General features: G+C 39.7%; 1 protein-coding gene across 2 annotated transcripts in view; it reads left to right on the top strand.

Moving 5' to 3' along the window:
- The window catches only part of sgcd (sarcoglycan, delta (dystrophin-associated glycoprotein)), a 368,829-nt gene that overhangs the window by 293,204 nt on the left and 54,652 nt on the right, over positions 1-20,973 (top strand). For both annotated transcript variants that reach the window (XM_059990538.1, XM_059990539.1), the window contains exons 4-5: positions 6,110-6,197; positions 12,459-12,578. In XM_059990538.1, the coding sequence (XP_059846521.1) occupies positions 6,110-6,197; positions 12,459-12,578 (208 nt within the window). The remainder of the gene's footprint in view (positions 1-6,109; positions 6,198-12,458; positions 12,579-20,973) is intronic.

Raw genomic sequence — 20,973 nt, 5'->3', positions numbered from 1 at the left:
TAATGTGTTTTTATTATTGGTTTCTTTATCTTATTGTGTTTTTTGTGCTGCTTTGAAGCTGCAGCAGCTATTGTTTTTACACTTGTGCACTGGAAATGACATTAAACAATTAAGCAATTGAAATTTTTTAATGTGAAATAAAAACAGAAATTTACCTGACATGCTGAGTATTTTCATCACTTCATCTATATCAGAATTCAGGTGTCTGTAGTGATTTTGTTTTAATTTTCAACAGTCTAATGTGAAACTTCACACAAAGTGAATGGAAACATGATTTCTGACTAAGAAATCTGATAACAAATGGTGGATTTCCTGAAATTCCATGAAGATGGAAATCATCTGCCTGAATTAAATTTATCGAAGAATACACAGAGTAATTAAATCATTCAACTTCAGTGACTCTTTTTAAAGTTGGGTTAGTTCAAAGTTCAAAGTAAAATTCATTATCAGAGTACTGCATGCAACCTTGAGATTCAATTCCCCTCCAGACATACTTAGCAAATCTATAGAAAGGTAACTGTAAATGGGATCAATGAAGAGCAAACTGCACAAATGGAAATAGAAATAAATAAAAATAAATAATAAGAGCATGAAATAACAAGATAAAGAGTCCTTGAAGTGAGATCATTGGCTTGTGTGAACACCAGAAGTAGAATGAGTCTAGTTATCTTTTGTTCATGGGCCTGTTGGTTGAGAGATAGCAACTGTGCATGAACCTGGTGGTGTAAGTCCTGAGGCACCTGCACCTTCTTCCTGATGGCAGTAGCGAAAAAAGAGCATGGCTTGGGAGGTGAGGATCTTTGATGATGGATGCCACATTTGTATGGCAACATTTCATGTAGATGCGCTCAATGGTGATGTAATGACTGAAACCACTAACTTTTGGAGGATTTTCTACACATCTATAGAAGTTTGTCAAAGTTTTTGCTGACAAATCCTTCAAAAGCTCCAAGAATCTTAGACAAATCTTTTGAGGCCAATTTTAAAGCTGCATACTTCATGGCGAAGGTTATTTTAAAAAAAAGTTTCAATACTAATATGATCAGTTTGATGAAAGATTTTTACCTTCCTTCTGAGGTCCACAAACTATATGTTTCACTAACAGGAACTAGAGTAGATATGCTTTCATATTGGCAGGCAGCAATCAGCGTGAGAAGTCATGCGTTGGTGACACAGCGTGAGGTTTAAAATCAGCTCCAGTACTTTTGGCAGGTTGCATCAGTGGAGAGACAATAACGTGAAGGGAGGCATAAGTGGACTGGCCATTGTGTAAGTGGGCAATGTTAGAATGGCCAGGCTTTGGCTCAATAGGCTTAGGAGAGATCAGGCTTGGGAAAGCAAAGGCTGAGGTTTTAAGTAAGTAAGTATTTTTTTTCTGTAAGTATGTAACTAGTGCACTAGATTTGTTCTTTGTTCTTTGTTCTTTGTGTGAGATGTGGAAACACTGGGAGAGCTCACAGTCACCCCGATAATGACATATGCATGAAGATCACTGAGCTGCAGCTCCAGAGACCATGTTATGGAACTGGAGAAATAGCTACATGGCCTCTGGCTCATAGGGAAAAATGAGGAGCTGATCATCCCTAGGTTGCAGGAGACAGGACTGTCAGGAGAGGGAAAGGGAATAGGCAGGCAGTTCAGAGTGCCCCTGTGGCTGTTCTCCTTAATAATAAATATACTGCTTTGGTTACAGCTGGGGACAGGGGAAAACTGCAGCAACCATGTCTTTGGCACTGAGTGAAGGTGAAAGAGACACCTGAATAGTACATTGCCTCCCAGGTGTTAGGGCCATGGCCATCTCAGATTGGTTCCATGGCTTCCTAAAGGGGGTGGGGTGGTGAACAGCAGTAAGTCATGGTACATATTGGTACCAATGACATTGATAGGGAAAGGGAGGAGGTCCTGAAGAGTATATAGGGAGTTAGGGAGAAAGCTGAAAAGCAGGATCTCCAGGGTAGTAACCCATGGATAGCGTGCTGTGCCATATGCCAGAGAGGGTAAGAATAGGTTGATTATGCATATGAATTCGTGGCTGGAGAATTGGTGCAGAGGGCAGGGTATCAGCTTTCTGGATCATTGGGTTCCCTTTGAGGAAGGTATAATCTGTACAAAAGGGGTGGGTTACATATGAACCCAAGGGGCCCAATATCTTCACAGGCAGGTTTGCTAGAGTTGTTGGGGAGTATTTAAGCAAAGTTTGCAGGGGGACGGGAAAGGGAGTGAAAAGACTAAGGATGGAGCAGTTGGTTTATAGCTGAATGCAATGTATAGTCAGACTGTGAGGAACGACAGGCAGAAGATAGTCCAAAAATTATAGTCAGTGGGATGAGTTAAAGTGTAACAAGGGTCAAAATCAAAAATGATGATGAATACAAGACTGAAGGTGTTATTCTTGACTGCATGCAGTATAAGGTAGATCAACCTATAGTGCAGTTAGTGATTGGCAGTTATGATGTTTTGGGACACTCTAAGAAAATCATAGTCAGGAGCTTAACATCCATGGATACACATTGTATCGAAAGGACACCATATAGGCAGAGTAGATTGGTGGCTCTGTTGATAAAAAAAATGCAATCATTCCTCAGAAAGGAGTGGCATAAGATCAGAAGAAGCAGAATCCTTGTGGCTGAAGTTAAACAACTGTAAGATTTAAAAGACACTGAAGGGAGTTGTATTCAGGACTCCAAACAGAGGCCAGGATGTAAGATATAAATTAAAAAGACATATGAAAAAGGCAATGTTGCAATTATAATGTGGTATTACAATATGTAAATAAATTGGGGGATTTGGGTTGGTGCTAGATCGCAAGTGAGGGAATTTGTAGAATGTCTACTTGATGACTTTTTAGAGGACCTTTTAGTTGAGCCCACTAGGGGAATGGTAATTCTGGATTGGGTGATTTGTGATAGCCCAGAATTGGGTAGGGAGTTTTAGGCAAAGGAACACTTAGAAACCAGTGATTGTAAAATGACAGAATGCAACCTGCAGTTTGAGAAGGCAAAGCTAAAGTTGGATGTGTCATTATTAGAGTGGAGTAAAGGGAATTACAGAAGCATGAAAAAGGAGCCAGCCGAAGTTGATTGGAGGGGTACACTGGAGAGACGATGACAGAACAGCAATGGCTGGTGTTCTGGAAGTTTGGAAGGCACAGGAAAGATACATCCCAAAGATTAAGATATATCTTAAAGGGAGGATGAGGCAATGTGGCTGACAAGTGAAGTCAAAGATAGCAAAAAAGCAAAATGAGGACATATAATGCTACAAAAATTAATGGGAAGGTAGAAGAATTGCAGAGCTTTTAAAAACCAACAGAAGACAATTAAAAAGCCATAAAGAGAGAATAAAAATGTAGTTTCAGAATACCTTTGACAAGATGCCGTACATGAGACTGCTTAACAAGATATTCCAGGTATTACAGGAGAAATACTCACATGGATAGAAGATTAGCTGACTGGAAGGAAGCAAAGAGTAGAAATAAAGGCAGACTTTTCTGATTGGCTGCTGGTGACTAGTGGTATGCCACAGTGGTCAGTGTTGGCACCATTTCTTTTCACATTTTGCAGTTAGTCAATGATTTGGTTAAAGGAATTGGTGGCTTTGTGGGCCAAGTTTGCACATGATACAAAGATAGCTGGAAGGGAAGGTAGGCTTAAGGAAGCAAGGAGTCTGCAGATGGACCTAGACAGATTAAAAGTATGGCCATGGAAGCGGCAGATGGAGTATAGTGTAGGGAAGTGCATGGTCTCACACTCTGTTGGAAGGAATAAAGGCATAGATTATTTTTGAAAAGGGAGAAAATTCAAAAATCAGAAATGAAAAGGGACTTGGGTCCTTGTGCAGGATTCCCTAAAGGTTAACTTACAGGTTGAGTTGGTGGTAAGGAAGGCAAATGCAATGTCAGCATTCATTTCGAGTGGACTAGAATATAAAAGCAAGATTATAACGCTGTGGTCAGACTTGGAGTCTTGTGAGTATCTAAGAAAGGATGTAATGGCATTGGAGAAGGTCAAGAGGAGGTTCACAGAAATGATCCCAGGAATGAGAGTGTTATCATATAATGAGAGCATAATGGCTCTGGGCTTGTACTCACTGGTGTTTGTAAGAATGTGGGGTAATCTCATTGAAACCTACTGAATATTGAAAGGATGTGGAGAGGAAGTTTTCTATAGTGAGGAAGTCTAGAACCAGAGGGCACAGCCTCAGAAGTGAGGGTCGTCCAATTAGAACAGAGGTGAGGAAAACGTTCTTTAGCCAGTGGGTTGTGAGTCTGTGAAATTCATTGCCACAGACAGCCGTGCAGGCCAAGTCTTTAGGTATATTTAAGGTTGGTAGGTTCTTGATTAATCAGAATATCGAAGGTTATGGGGAGAAGGCAGCAGAATAAGGATGATAGGGATAATAAATCAGCCATGATAGAATGATGGAGCAGACTTGATGGGCTGAATATCCTAATTCTGGTCCTATATCTTATGGTTGTATGGTCTTCTTAAAGCCAGATTCAGCTGAGTGCTACAAGGTATTAACCTCTGCATTGTGAGTCTGTACAGAAAAACAATTTATGTTAATCCTCATTAAGCATGATTGCAGGGTCCACATTCCATGTTATAATGAGTCATAGGCTTTTCATTTTAAATGGCCCTCTGTGTGGCTTCTAAGACAGCACTTACAAGTTTTATTCACGTGTTGACAAAATGACCCACTCACTGTCTATAGGTTGCCAGCATAAACTCTGCATCAGATGCTGAAGAACAAAATCCTATCACGCAGTCTTTACTGCGCTGTTATCATTAATAGATGGAACAAGCATGACAAGTGTTTAATGTTATTAATTTACCCAGAGTGAACAGTAATAGTATTTAAATGCATTTTAAAATCAGTTAGAATGGTTGACATCTAGATAGTGTAAAATAAGGACAAAATTGGCTCACTATGTAAGCCATCTATGTGAAGTAGATATTGAAAGGCAGGAAGGATTTTCAGTTCTCAACCTTATTGTGATCTAAAATTGTCACCACTGTCTTTATGATAAAATGTCTTTCATATATTCCTTATTAACTTAACAACTTACAGACTAATGCAAATTAAATTTCAACATTTAAATATACTATTCATACTTGATGTAACAGCAGTGATCGTTTTTAGCATTTCTGCCTCCCTAAACAATACCATTTCATGAGAACGAAAACCTTGAAGATTATTTTTTCCATTTATCCATTGAAATGTTTCCTTTTATGAGTGTTTCTTGTATTTATCCATCAAAATATTTAATTTATTTTATAATTTATTTCTCGTGCACTGCATCGGATGCCATGCAGGCAAAAGTAGCAGTCTGTGGTTACCCCTATGATAACAGAATACCAAAATCTAACCTCCAGGTCCTTTCATCTGCCTATGTTTGGGCAAGTTTTTGTGAAAGTGTGAAACGAACTAGGCTACCAAGAGCTGTTACGTACATATTTGACAACTGTCAGTCAGCTTGGTGTCAGCAACCATCAGCCAGCCATATTTGCTCATGTAGCCATAATTATTGTATAGAAGAAATACATTATAAGTACCCTCAAATATTTTAGTATCCAACTGCAAGTGCCATTGATAAAGAAAACAGCTCCAATAGAGGGAAAAATGATATTAAAATCTGGAAACCTATTACATGTGGGAAAATTACTGTTGTTTCATAATGTGAGAATGTTTTAATTATTTCACAACATTTTATGATGGTTTAATTAGTTATTTAAAATAAATGTTATGTCTGCATATATTGTCTGTTAATTGGCTATAAAAGAGGGAAAACACTGCAGACTCAAAAGCTCTTAGCAATATCCGATTGCTAATTACCATCAGGAATTTTGTGGGAGGGGCCTCAGTGCTTGGAACCTGTTCCAATCGTGCAGGGAATCAACTTGTTTGTCTCAGCATCCAGTAAGACAAATGCAGGTGAGTGGAAATTGTTGAGTTCAGATAGAAGATTGAATGCACAAGATCTGGCCCATTATTCTAACTTATTCTTTGTACCGTAAATAAGCAACAAGAATGTTCCAGTTATAATTTATCACAGAGCTGAAAACATGAAGGTATGCACCTAATTGTGTTTTCTCTGATTTTTTTATAGGACAGTTCTCTTTACTTGCAGTCTTCTAGGAATGTTACAGTGAGCATCCGCAATAGTGAGGATCAGACAGTTACACAACTAAATACAGGTAAGCTGGAACATTATGGAGAGAGTACAGCACACCGCTGTCAGATCCTGGGCTGGTCTGTTGAAAATAACTAGAAAGAAGATCACCACTCAGGATATATATATATATATATAAAACAATAAGACATGCAGCAGCTCTACTAAAAGAGTACTTTAAGACTATAAGATATAGGAGCAGAATTAGGTAATTCAGGTTATTGAGTCATGTACACCATTCAATTATGTCTGATTTATTTTTCTCAATGCCATTCCCCTGTCTTCTCCCTGTGACCCTTAATTCCCTTACCAATCAATAATCTATCAATCTCTCCCTTAAATACACCCAATGACTCGCCCTTTGCAATCTTATGTGGTAATGAATTCCAAAGATTCACCACTGTCTGGCAGAAGAAATTCTTCCTCATGTCAGTTCTGAGTGTCCCTTATTCTGAGGTTGTGCTGTTAGATCATAGACTCTCCTACAGATGGAAACATCCTCTCCACATCCACTCTATCCACTCTAGTAGACCTAGCAGCAGCTGCTAAGTATGACAGATTAAATCATAAACACCCATTACACTCATTCTCTCAGTTTACTTTGCAATAGGTATCAATAATGGAATTTTTTGCTCCCAGGTGCACGCTGGACAGATTATCAGCACTCAGACCCTCCTTCATGTTCAATTTTATTGAGTGAGAATCTTGAGCTCATTTTTTCATCCCTGTTGCTTTGCAAAAGTTATGATCTGACTTCTCTGTGAAAAGTTGGAGGATAAACCAATCGTGTATCCTATCCTCCCAATCACTTTGCACGAGGTTTCTCATTGGTCTGCTCGTGCTATATTCACGACAGCCATGGACGTTATTTTTATCTAAGTTGAACAAAGAAAAGTGGTAAAATGAGTCTTAGCTTGTTTTGCTAATGTAGTACAGAAGAAGATGTTCTCAAATAGCAGGCGTGGGCGACCGTGGCTGACAAGCGAAGTTAAGGACTGCATAAAAGCCAAGAAAAGGGCATATTAGGTAGCAAAAGTGAGTAGGAAGTTGGATGATTAGGAAGCTTTTAAAATTCTACAAAAGGTGACTAGAAAAGCTATAAGAAGGGAAAAGATGAGATGCTAGTCAATAATAGGACACCAACAGTTTTGTCAGTAATATAAAGAATGAAAGGGGGTTGAGAGTTGATACTGGACCACTGGAAAATGATACTGGAGGGATAGTATTTGGAGACAAAGAAATGGCAGATGAACTTAATGAGTACTTTGTATCAGTCTTCACTGTGGGAGACATTAGCAGTGTGCCAAAGGTCCATGTGTGTCAGGGAGCAGCAGTGAGTGCATTTTCTATTACAAAGGAAAAAGTGCTAGGCAGACTTAAGCTGGATAAGTCACCTGGGCCAGATGGACTACATCCCAGAGCCTTGAGAGAGGTTGCTAAAGAGGTAACGGATGCATTGGTCATGATCTTTCAAGAATCACTTGTTTCTGGCATGGTCCCAGAGGATTGGAAGATTGCAAATGTCACTCCACTCTTTAAGAAGGGAGGAAGGCAAAAGAAAGGAAATTATAGGCCAGTTAGCCTAACCTCAGTGGTTGGGGAAGTGTTGGAGTATATTATTAAGGGTGAGGTTTTGAGGCACTTGGAGACTAATGATAAAATAAGTCAAAGTCAGTATGGTTTCTGTCAGGGGAAATCTTGCCTGACAAATCTGTGAGAGCCCTTTGAGGAAGTAATAAGCAGGGTGGACAAAGGAGAGGCAGTGGATGTCATTTTCCAGGATTTTCAGAAGGTATTTGATAAGGTGTCACACATGAGGCTGCTTAACATGATAAAATCCTGTGGCATTACAGGAAAGATACTGGCATGGATAGAGGAATGGCTGACAGGCAGGAGATAGCGAGTGGGAGGGAGTAAAGGAGACCTTTTCAGGTTGTTTGCCAATGGCTACTGTTGTTCCTCTGGAGTCAGTTTCAGGACTGCTACTTTTCACATTGTTTGTCAATGATTTGGATAATTGGATTGATGGCATTGTGACGAAGTTTGTGGGTGATACAAAGATAGGTGAAGGGGTAGGTGCTGAGAAGCAATGCAATTGCAGCAGGACTTAGACAAATTGGAAGAACGGGCAAAAAAGTGGCTTATGGAATACAGTATTCAGAAATGTACGATAATGCATTTTGGTAAAGGAAATAATAGTGCGGAATATTATCTAAATGGGGAGAAGTTTCAAACAACAGAAGTGCAGAGGGACTTGGGAGTCTTTGTGCAGGAGTCCTAGAAGTTTAATTAACAGGTTGAGTCAGTGGTAAAGAAGGTAAATGCAACATTGGCATTCATTTTAAGGGGAATAGAATTTTAAGGCAAGGAGATAATGCTGAGGCTTTATAAGACACTAGTCAGGCTGGAGTATAGTCAACAGTTTTGGGCCCCATATTTCAGAAAGGATGTGTTGTCATTGGAGAGAGTCCAGAGGAGATACACGAGCATGATTCTGAGGATGAAGGGGTTAACATATGAGGAGCGTTTGGCAGCTTTGGGCCTGTATTCAGTGGAATTTAGAAGAATGCAAGGGAATCTCAATGAGCCCTACTGAATGGTGAAAGGACTAAATAGGGTAGATGTGGAGAAGATGTTTCCTATGTTAGGGGTATCAAGAACTATATGGTACAGCCTCAGAATTGAGGAGTGACCTTTTAGAATGGAGGTAAGGAGGAATTTTTTGAGCCAAAGAGTAGTGAATCTATGGAATGCTCTGCCACACACTGCAAAGGAGGCCAAGGCCATGGGTACTGTTTAAGGTAGAAGTTGATAGCTTCCTAATCGGTCAGGGCATCAAAGGGTCTTGTGAGAAGGCAGGTGTATAGGGTTGAGTAGGATCCAGGATCAGCCTTGACGTAATGGCAGAGAAGACTCAATGGGCTGAATATCCTAATTCTGCTCCTATGTCTTATAGTCTTAAGGTATTATGTCTTCACACAGTGATCTGGAGTAATTTTTAATCTGATCACCCAAAGGATAGTAGCCCAGTGGGGCAGTTGTTCAACTCACGTACCTACTTTGGTGTTGCTGTTCCCACTACCTGTCCCCAGTGACCATGTGGCAAAGGCTTATGGTCTCCAGGTAACATGGGATTATTGGGTGCTATTGTCATCAGCAGCATCCAACTACTTCTACTGAGAAGTCAGTGAAGTTACTAGATCAATTTACCAAATGGGACCAGGTCCAAAACAGAATGAAAAAGACAGATTCGATTTTATATTTTAATTTCCTTCTGGATCCTGGTGAATTAGCAATGTCTACACATTGGCCTTTTTGGATCTTCACATCCTTAGTCTTTTCCCAACCAATATAACCAAACTACTGTCTGAAAATGCAGAAAATCACCAGATAATATAATCCCTATCTGATCTCTCTCTCCTCATATCTACAGTATCTGGCCCATGTCTGGAAATAGTTTCGTGACTCTTTACTGCTTCCTCCCTTAATTAAGGCTAGTGTGCCGTTTACCTTCTTAATCATTTAGTGCACCTTCAGTGTCTGTGCCCTCGAACTCATTTTCCCTTTTCAACATCAACACAACTCAGTCTCTCATCTTGCTTTTTTGCTATGTAGACCAAAGCAATTAACCTGACATTTATCCAAAACATGTTTAATGTGCCATGATCTGGTCTATTCATTCAGTTTGCCCATCTCCTTTGACATCTCTTTAAATCATCTAGAGTACAGGCCATCCTAGATTATGAACACCACTATTTATGAACAAATAGTGGTATATGTTCACCACTAAATATGAACAAGTTCCAATAATATGATTAAATTTAAAAATCTGATGCATGTGCATAAATATGAAAAACAAAAATGGCTTCCTCACTCTCTTCACATTCAGTAATTGCTTTTTTTCTTAGCAGCCTTGTGTCCTTTTGATGCCATTCACTACAATACAGTGGAGGTATGGTTAGCCTATCATGTGATTTTGTGTATTTTCTAAATTATGAACAAAATTTACTGATAAACATCTGTAAAGATGGGAACCAATTTGTTACCTGGGGGCATCATGTGCTTCAAAATCCTCATCTAGTTCAGTATCTACATCAAACTGGGAATTGCTGATATTTATTGTGAACAGCAGGGGACAAGTCCAATCCCCATTGGACTCTATTCATCATAGCCTGATGACTTAAAGCAATCTGCTTGTTTCCACTCTTTGCTTTCTGTCAAAGAAAATTCTTATCTATATCAGTATGTTGCATCCCAATTCTATGTGCTCTAAATGTGTTGATCAATCTCCTGTACTGAGTGATATCAAAACCTTCCAAAAATTAAAATATGCCTTATCTACTTATTCCCCACTATCTGTTCCACTAGGAAAATCCTCAAAGAATTCCATCAGATTAATGAAATGTAGCATTCCTGTCATAAGTTCACATTGGCTCTGCTTTTGTCATTGCATCCTTCTTCATAAGTTCTAACATTTTCCATACCACTGACATTAGGTTAACAAATTTTCTTTCTCCCTTCTTTGTTAATCATTGGGGTCACATTTTCTGCCCTCTAATAAATAGGAACAATCTATAATCTGTAGAACACTGGAAGATGACAACAGAATCTCCGCTACCTTTAAAGCTACCTGTTTCAAAACCATATGATGTGAATCATCAGGTCCTTGTGATTTATTAGCTTTCAAGCTCATCAACCTTTCTGTTACAAATTTTTAACTGATGCTTCCTTTTCTCAATTCCTCATTCTTACTGGATTCGCTAAGATTTCCAGCAATTTTTGTGTGCCTTATGTGTTTTTGTATGGGAAGGCAAACACAAAATAACTGTTTACATCCTCTAAAGTTCTTCTCTCTGTCTAGAAGGGCAACATAAGCCCTTATAGTCCATTTTTATATTTTCAAAACAGTCTACTTTCATTTTCCACTTTGCCTCGCTTTATGTTTCTTGTTCCTCCTTTGCTGAATTCTAAAATGTTTCCAATTACCTGGCTTACTGCTATTTCTAACAACTTTTTAAACCTCTACTTTGAATTCAACACTATTTTTAATTTCTCTTATCAGTCACAGATGAATCACTTTTACCATTGAGATTACATACCTTGAAGGCATTATGTATTTTTAATAATAACCATTGCCTGTCCTCTATTATACCTTTCAATATCCTCATCAACCAGAGTTACCTCTTCCATCATGTTTTTAACTTTGCTTCGAATTAAGATGTTGGTTTTGCATTAGACTACCTCATTTTCAAAATCAGGAGTGTTTCATTGTGAGCTTGCTCCATTTTGAATGTTGAAGGTGGAACTTTGCTCATGGTTATGAGCTGCATATTGTAGGTACGTGTTTTGGTTTCAATTCCACTGAGCTTACTCTATCTGTATCTTCAAAGTGGAATACAACATGCACAGGCTACTAAATAAAGCATGAAGCACACATCAACAAGGATGAAACTCTATTGCCACATCTCCAAGGTGAATATTGCTGAGCAAAGAAGATGAGGAAAATAACAAAGATTAATTGAATGCAACAAAAATATTTCTAGGAGATAACTGAGAGCTAACTTTGAAGTTACAGCTGCTGAAATTAATCTGATATGGTTATAGTTATGATTGCCAGCTTACTTGATTTTAACAGGCAATGTTCTGCTTTTTAGACCTGCAGAGGCAGAACAAGGAGAAAGTATTTGAGTTAACTGCCTGACTAACTTTGGTGTTGATTGATTTATCTATTTTTAATGGCTCTGCTCTCTGTCAATACAGCAGCAATTACTGCTGGTCACCTCTTTCTCACCCTTCAGGGATGATGGAAGATATTATATTGGTGTATTTTCAGACAGTTTAAAACAGACTTTTTACAGACCTAATAATGACAGACATGTGTATGATTACGGTATGTCGCCATTTGGACATCAGTTCCCATGAAGCATAAACTAAAAAAAGGAAGAAAGATAGATATTTTTATTAGCTAGAATAATTAGTTTAGGGTAATGTTTATACAGTGGTTATCTTAACTTAGAATGTATGTGTATTGCAAAATGGAATAAAGGAGGATGAATAAACTGTCAGGATATGGAGTGGGTGACAGGTAAGTAATCAATTCATTTTAGTGCTCCAACCAAGCTGAATAACTGCCAAATACTGAGTAACTCCAGTAACTGAGTAACTCCAAAATTCAAAGGAACACTTATAAATGAGAAAAATGTGGAAACTAGTCAGCCACTTTGCTTCTACATATAACATGACTCAGCTTCCAATACCTCTTATTTGACTTCTTGTTTTTCCACAGGAAGTGAAGCTGTAGAAGCACGTGGAAAGAGGTTTGAAGTCAACTCAAATACTGGGAAATTATTGTTTTCCGCAGAGGAGAGCGAAGTCGTTGTCGGTGCTGATCGTTTACGAGTCTTAGGTACTGAATTTTTTGTCATACAATTACTTATGATTTACCTATGCTCAAAAAGTGTCCTTTGATGGCAAAAGTCTCTCATGATATTTTTCAGAAACCAATGGATAGTCAGGAAAATTTAAAACTTCCGGACAATAGACATTAGACAGTAGGTGCAGGAGTAGGCCTTTCAGCCCTTCTAGCCAGCACCGCCATTCACTGTGATCATGGCTGATCATACACAATCAGTACCCCGTTCCTGCCCCAGTCTGGTCTTTAGAAAAACCCTGAAAGGGAAAATAGAGATATTAAAGATAGAAGTAGAACTGTTTCTGAAGATAGTAGACAGTAGGTGCAGGAGTAGGCCATTTGGCCCTTCTAGCCAGCACCGCCATTCACTGCGATCCTGGCTGATCATAATCAGTACCCTGTTCCTGCCCTCTACCCATATCCCTTGACCCCGTTATCTATAAGAGCTCTATCTAACTCTCTCTTGAATGCATCCGGAGACTTGGCCTCCACTGCCTTCTGGAGCAGAGCATTCCACATATCCACCACTTTCTGGGTGAAAAAGTTTTTCCGCATCTCAGTTCTAAATGGCCTACCCCTTATTCTTAAACTGTGGCCTCTAGTTCTGGACTCACCCATCAGTGGGAACATGCTTCCTGCCTCCAGCGTGTCCAATCCCTTAATAATCTTATATGTCTCAGTCAGATCCCCTCTCATCCTTCTAAATTCCAGTGTATACAAGCCCAGTCACTCCAATCTTTCAACATATGACAGTCCGGCCATTCCTGGAATTAACCTTGTGAACCTATGCTGCACTCCCTCAATAGCAAGAATGTCCTTCCTCAAATTTGGAGACCAAAACTGCACACAATACTCCAGGTGGGGTCTCACCGGGGCCCTGTACAGCTGCAGAAGGACCTCTTTACTCCTATAATCAATTCCTCTTGTTATAAAGGCAGGCATGCCATTAGCTTTCTTCACTGCCTGCTGTACCTGCATGCTTGCTTTCATTGACTGATGTACAAGAACACCTAGATCTCGTTGTACTTCCCCTTTTCCTAACTTGATTCCATTTAGATACTAATCTGCCTTCCTGTTCTTGCCACCAAAGCGGATAACCTCACATTTATCCACATTAAACTGCATCTGCCATACATTTGCCCACTCACCCAACCTGTCCAAGTCACCCTGCATTCTCATAACATCTTCCTGACATTTCACACTCCCACCCAGCTTTGTGTCATCAGCAAATTTGCTAATGTAACTTTACAAAATCATGTGAACCAATCATAAATAGAATAGTAATATTGTACATAATATTGACTATTACAAGGGTTCATTTAACATCTTCAATTCTTGTGGGTCAATGATAGCATAAAAATACAATACTTCCAAAAATGAAAGGACACATTAAAGGTATTTGAAATTATGTATCATATCTCACTAATGTTATGGATATATTACAATTATTCTTCTGATTTTATATTGGTCTCACAAAGCGATTTATTCTCGGGCAAAGCAAGACTATTTTCTGTTGAAGTTGGAACAACTCGTCTGGCAGTTGAATGAATATCAGAAAAGTCATTGGAATGTGTTTCCAGCATTTCATTAGAAACCAAGGCTGAGGCATTGTGGAAGTTATGGTGAGGCAAGGGTTAATATAACGTCCAGGCAAGGTATGATCGCAGGTAAGAAAGACCTTTGAAGAGCATTATAGAGCAGATCAATACACACAAATTGCTGGAGGAATAGCCAAACAACATCTATGGAAAATGTTTCAGGCCGAGTCTCTTCATCTGGACCCGAAAGAAAGGTGAAAGTCAGATTAAGAAGGTGGGAGGGGAGGAAGAAGTTCAAGGTCATGGGTGATAGGTGAAGCCAGAATGAAGTGGATGAGGTATTTGCATGGGAGCAATCCTTATAGAAAGTGGAAATTGAGGGGGGGGGGGTAGGGAATGATGTACTTGGTGGTGGGATCTCCACTCATCCCTCCCCACTGATCTCCCTCCTGCTACTTATGCTTGCAAGTGGAACAAGTGCCACACCTGCCCCTATACCTCAGCCCTCACTACCATTCAGGGGCCTAAAGAGTCCTTCCAGGTGAGGCAACACTTCACTTGGGAGTCTGTTGGGGTCATTTATCGAGTTTGGTTCTCCCAGTGTGGCCTCCTGTACATCGGTGAGACCTGACGTAGATTGGGAGACTGCTTCACTGAGCAACTATGCACCATCTGCCAGTAAAAGCAGTATCTCCTGGTCACCTCCCATTTCACTTCTACGTTCCATTTCCATTCTGATATGTCAGTCCATAGCCTCCTCTGCTGTCGTGATGAGGCCACATTGAGGCTGCAGGAGCAATTTATCTTTTGTCTGGGTAGCCTCTAATCCGATGACACGAACATCAATTCCTCCAAGTTCTGGTAATTGTCTCCCTCCTTCACAATTCTCTATTCCTATTTAATTCTCTCACCCAATCTCCTTACCTGCCCATCACTTCCCTCTGGGCTTCCTCCTCCTTCTCTTTGTTCCACAGTCTTCCATCTTGTTCTATCAGATTCCCCGTCCTCCAGCCCTTTATCTCCTTCACCAATCAACTTCCCAGCTCTTTATTTTACCCCCTGCCGCTCTCCCAGTATCACCTATCACATTCCACCTGGTATATCTTCCTCCCCTCCCCTACCTTCTTACCCTGACTTCTCATCTTTCTTTCTGGTCCTGATTGTAGGGTCTCACACCAAATCATCCACTGTTTACTCTTTTCCATAGCTGCTGCCTGGCCTGGCAAGTTTCTTCAGCATTTTGTGTATGTTGCTTTGGATTTCCAGCATCTTCAGATTTTTCTTGTGGTTGTGATTGTAGACCATATTCCTGGAACCACACTGGAGATGCGATAAAAAATGAAGCGAAAGTATATAAAACACACATACCAACTAAAGGAGCTTATTAACTTCAAACTATCATCGGTTGTTAGCGTGTCGACTCCATTGAATTTTAACACCTCTACTGTGAATAGTGATTGATCTTCCAAGTAAGGAATTCAAACAAACTGTTTACCAAATGGTCCATAGCTGATCGTCAATTCTATATAAAAATGGAATTTCTCCATTCAGACTTCAGAACAGCGTGGTGATAGAGGATGTACTATTCCTCTTAAGCACAAGTAAAGTATGATTTTGAAATGACTAAGTGTGTTCAGACACCAGCTAATCAGTGATAACAGCATAAAGCAGCAAATGATAGTAAACATAGATTTTGAGCTTTGCATCACTTTTATTCTTCGGGGTGTTGGAGTTTTATAGAGGTGGCCGTGTTTGCAAATCTTCATTGATATTGGCTGCATCTCTTTGTTGAAGATGCTGCTGATGTTTAATGTGGTGTGACATATGGAGAAGAATAGAAGAAGATCAGAACATGATTCTAGGAGTGCGTTTTGACAAAGAGTGCTGTTCGTTCTTATGTACTGTAAAAGGAAATGGATCAACTTTTCATTAAATGTGAAAGCAAGGACTGCAATGCAGGTAATGAGTCAGATTATTTGTAATCACAGGAAGTTCCAACACCAGATAGAAATTTACCTGAGGTACGACTTCCTCTGCTTGCTCTCTTATAAAGGTTGTAAACATGGAATATTTCATCAAAGTATTAAGGCATAAAAATATCATGACCTTTATGGTAACAGTGGATAAAAATATTTGAAGCAGATATGGCCACAGAAAGTAGGATTACCTGTGAATTGCTTCTACAAAGAGTCAGGGAAAGCACAATGACCTCACTGACCTTGACAGGGAACTTTTTGATTCTTTGCTACATGATAACAAGATAATAGAAATATTATCTTGTGTGCTATTCATTTTGAGTATTGCTGACAGATGAGGATGTGCAAATATAATGTGGAAATCCAGTAAAAATGGATTTGGGGAAAGTGTTGGCAAAGATATTACAATGGGGAAAAATATTGAGAAGGGAAGTCATTGTGAAAGAACATGAAGATATCGGCTGAGAAAGAATAGAGGTTGGAGACAGGGCTGTTAAAGCTCTGCTTCTCTGCACTATGCTTCTTCTTTATGATCTCGAACACTAGAATACAAGGCTTTTCTTTAAATAGTAACTCACCTACTTGTACAATCCAACCAAAAAGGGATATTTTGGATGTGAAGACTTAAAAGATTCTCAAAAGGACTAATTAGTTCTGCTAAATGTCATATCGTGTCAAAATAAAACTGCCAAGTGGCAATTGCCCCTAATTGCTTGTGTTACCATGGCTTAATGGTGAAAGACAATTAAATTTTTAAAAAATATAATTATATCCCGAATAATATATTACCTGGAGATTATTGTCTCCCTAAAGAGGTCATTAGTTCAGTTATGAAAGCAAAATATTTCTGCAACATATCATTGATCAATTCATTTTTCCTTACAGATGTCAGAAATACTCAAGTGTTTATTCTGGATAGTTTTTCAGGCCAAAAGTTCTACTTCAGTAGTTTAGTAATGGATTAATGTAATGGAAGATATAGCACTTCCTTACACAAAGACCAGTGTCTAATACAAAACACTTGTTGCTAATACTTTCTTTCACAATGGTTTTCAACCAAACTATAATTGTAAATAAGGGGGTTAGCTGTAATGCAGAGCCAGTTTCAAGTGGGTGGGAAAAGAATGTGGAATGTTTTTGCTGGTTTATGTCTGTTTTGTTTTACCTTTTAGACTAGTTTGCAGTCCATTGTTAACTGGCCTCTTTAGGCCTTATGAGGGATAAATTGAAATTTAAATGAAGGCCTGTCTTCATGTGAAGGAGAGCCATTGATCACATTCTGCACAGATCCCAATGAAAATTGGACAATAAGGACAGGAGATTTGCATACTAAAATTCATGGAGCTTCATCATCCTTTCCTCCACTAGTCCAAATGTTTTATAGAATTCATCTGGTCAAATTGAAGAATGGTACCACGGGTCAAGTTACCGTTGAGTAGTTTTTATTAGTTTCCAGTCCTTAGCTGTTTTTCCTGTTTAAATAATTGGGCAAACTTAACAATTTTCCAAGTTTAGTTTTGGACAGGAGATAAGACTGACCACTACTGAGATTGCTTACACAGAGACAATAAATAGCTCAACGAAAATGATCTTTCCACTAATACAAAAATCTTGTTCTGAGAATAGCACTGTCCTTTTGTTTGGATAAATTTTGTCTAATTGAAGAAAGATGTGAATGTAAGGAATAGAAGCTGGAATAGACTCTTCAGCTTCTTGCAACCACTCTGTCATTTATTGGTTATTAATACAATCAATGGCCACTTCATGAGGTACATCTGTACACCTGCTCTTTAATGCAAATATCTAATTTGCCATTCGTGGCAGCAGCCCAATGCATATCAAGAGGGTCAGCTGTTGTACGAACCAAAAGAGGTGATCTAAATTACTTTGACTGTGGAATGATTGTTGGTGCCAGATGGGGTGGTTTGAGTTTCTCAGAAACTGCTGATCTCCTGGGATTTTCATGCACATCAATCTCTAGAGTTTACAGAGAATGGTGCCAAATTTAAAAAAAAACCGGGGAGCAGCAGTTCTGTGGGCAAAAGTGCCTTGTTAATGAGAGAGTTTAGAATGGTTCAAGCTGGCATGAAGGCAACTGTAATTCAAACTGATTACAACAGTGGTGTGCAGAAGAGCATCTCTGAACACACAGCATATTGAACTTTGAAGTGGATGGGCAACGGCAGCAGAAGACTGCAAGCATACACTCAGTGGCCACTTTATTATCTACCTCCATACCTAATAGTGTGGCCACTGAGTGTATTTCTGTTTCTTTTCACACCATTTATCTTAAATTCCTTATAAATCAAAAATCCATCCATGCCTGCCTTAAACTCATTTGCAGAAGATCGACAGATCTCTTGGACGTGAATTAGAACATAGAAAGTTACAGCAGAGTACAGGCCCTTTGGCCCACAATTCTGTGCTGACCTTTTAACCTTCTCTGAAATCTAAACCTATGCTAAGTAGCACTCCATTTAACAATCATCCATGTGCCTATCTAAGAGATTCTGAAGTGTCCCTAACATTCCAGCCACCACTGCTCTCTGTATAAAAAACTTACCTCTGACATCCTCATCTCCTGTACTTAGATCCAATCACTTTAAAATTACACCCCCTTGCATTAGTCATTTCCTCCCTGGGGAAAAAAGTCTCTGGCTGTCCTTCAATCTATGTGCCTCTTATCATCTCGTACACCTCTATCAAGTCACCTCTTACCCTCCTTCACTTTAAATAGAAAAGCCCGAGCTCAGTCAACTGTCCTCATAAGACATGCTCTCTAATCCAGGCAGCGTTCTGGTAATTATCCTTTATACCTTCTCTAAAGCTTCCACATCCTTCCTATAATGAAGTGACCAGAACTGAGCTCAATACTCCAATTATTACAACAAATCCGACTTTGGGAGCCCACCCTACACTACTCATGGACTGTTTGTCCCACTCACATCAGGGAGGAGGCTACGTAGCATCCACGGCAGGATCACCAGATTGAAAAACAGTTACTTTCCCCAAGCAGTGAGGCTGATCAACACCTCCACCCACTAACCCACCCCTCCACACCCCCAACCACCACTACTTTATCATTTCCTGTCAGAGTCACCTGATGTACAGACACTCCTGTGCCTAGCATCACCTTATGGACATACAATCAATCAATGTATACAAGCTATCTTATGTAAAGATATATTGTGTATTTGTATATTATTATGTTCTTTATTGTTTAGTGGTGGGGTGGAGATATCACTCTACCAAAGGAGGTCGAAGGTGCTCTTTCCCTCCACTAGCCTGCAGGTCACCCTTGGGCAAGGTGTAGCACTTGGTTATGTGACCGCTGATGACAGGCAGATGATAGAACCATAGAACACTACCACACAGTACAGGCCCTTCAGCACTCCATGTTGAGCTGACCCATATAATCCTTTAAAAAAAAGTACTAAACCCACACTATGCCTCCCCTAAACTTCCCTCCCTTAATTTTGTACATATGCCCTCTGGTGTTTGCTATTGGTGCCCTGGGAAACAGGTTCTGACTACCCACCCTATCTATGCCTCTTATAATCTTGTAGACCTCTATCAAGTCCCCTCTCAGTCTTTTACGCTCCAAAGAGAAAAGTCCCAGCTCTGCTAACCTTGCTTCATATGACTTGTTTTCCAATCCAGGCAACATCCTGGTAAATCTCCTCTGCACCCTCTCCATAGCTTCCACATCCTTCCTATAATGAGGTGACCAGAATTGAACACAATACTCTTAAGTGTGATCTCACCAGAGATTTGTAGAGTTGCAACATGACCTCTCTACTCTTGAACCCAATCCCCTTGTTAATAAAGCCTAGCTTCCCATAGGCCTTCTTAACTACTCTATCAACCTGTGCAGCGACCTTGAGGGATGTATGGATTTGAACCCCAAGGTCCCTCTGTTATCCACACTCTTAAGTAACTGACCATTAATCCTGTACTCAGTCTTCTGATTTGTCCTTCCAAAATGCATCACCTCACACTTGTCCGGAATGAACTCCATCTGCCATTTTTCTGCCCAACTCTGCAGCCTGTCTATATCCTCTTGTAACCCTCGACAACCTACAGCTCCATCCACAACTCCTCCAATCTTCTTGTCATCTGCAAACTTACCCACCCATCCTTCTGCCTCTACATCCAGGTCATTTATAAAAATCACAAATAGCAGGGGTCCCAGGACAGATCCCTGCAGCACTCCACTAGTCACCGACCTCCAGGCAGAATACTTTCCTTCCACAACTACCCTCTGCTTTCTTCCTTTAAGCCAATTTTTTATCCAAACAGCCAAGGTTCCACTTATCCCACGCCTCATGACTTTCTGGATGAGTTTCTCATGAGGGACCTTGTCAAATGCTTTGCTAAAGTCCATGTCGACCACATCCATTGCCCTACCCTCATCAATTTCTTACAAATTCTACAAGTTTGCCAAGTAGATCCTATAAATATTGCCTGAAAGCCACAATTATTACCCCCACCCTACTTATACTGTTCTTTATTAGATCGGGCAATGCAATGAATTGACTGCTTATCATGCAAAGCTAAAGAAGTCAGCCAATAAAACCAGTTAACAAAAAACATAGGTATAAAGACATTCATGAAAATTTACGAAGATTCCAGCTGCACCAGTTCAAAGGACTGGCTTTTACTTTCTAAAATGGTGTTGACAAAGTGATAGGAAATTGACACAGTGAGTTAGTAGGCTGCAGGGAAACCCAAGGGAGCTTTCTGAGGAGGCATGTTGGCTTTAAGGCTTAAACAGATCTGAGGTCTTTTGAAGGAAATTTCAATCAGCGCTCTCAACTAAAGAAGTATGTAGCCTTAACTTAAGTAACTGTGCTTTGTTGATAGCAATTTACGTAA

This window comes from Hypanus sabinus, chromosome 15 (assembly GCF_030144855.1).
Source record: "Hypanus sabinus isolate sHypSab1 chromosome 15, sHypSab1.hap1, whole genome shotgun sequence".
NCBI classification, from domain to species: Eukaryota; Metazoa; Chordata; class Chondrichthyes; order Myliobatiformes; family Dasyatidae; genus Hypanus; species Hypanus sabinus.
The sequence above is the reverse complement of the archived record's forward strand: the minus strand, read 5'-3'. Positions and strand labels throughout refer to the sequence as shown.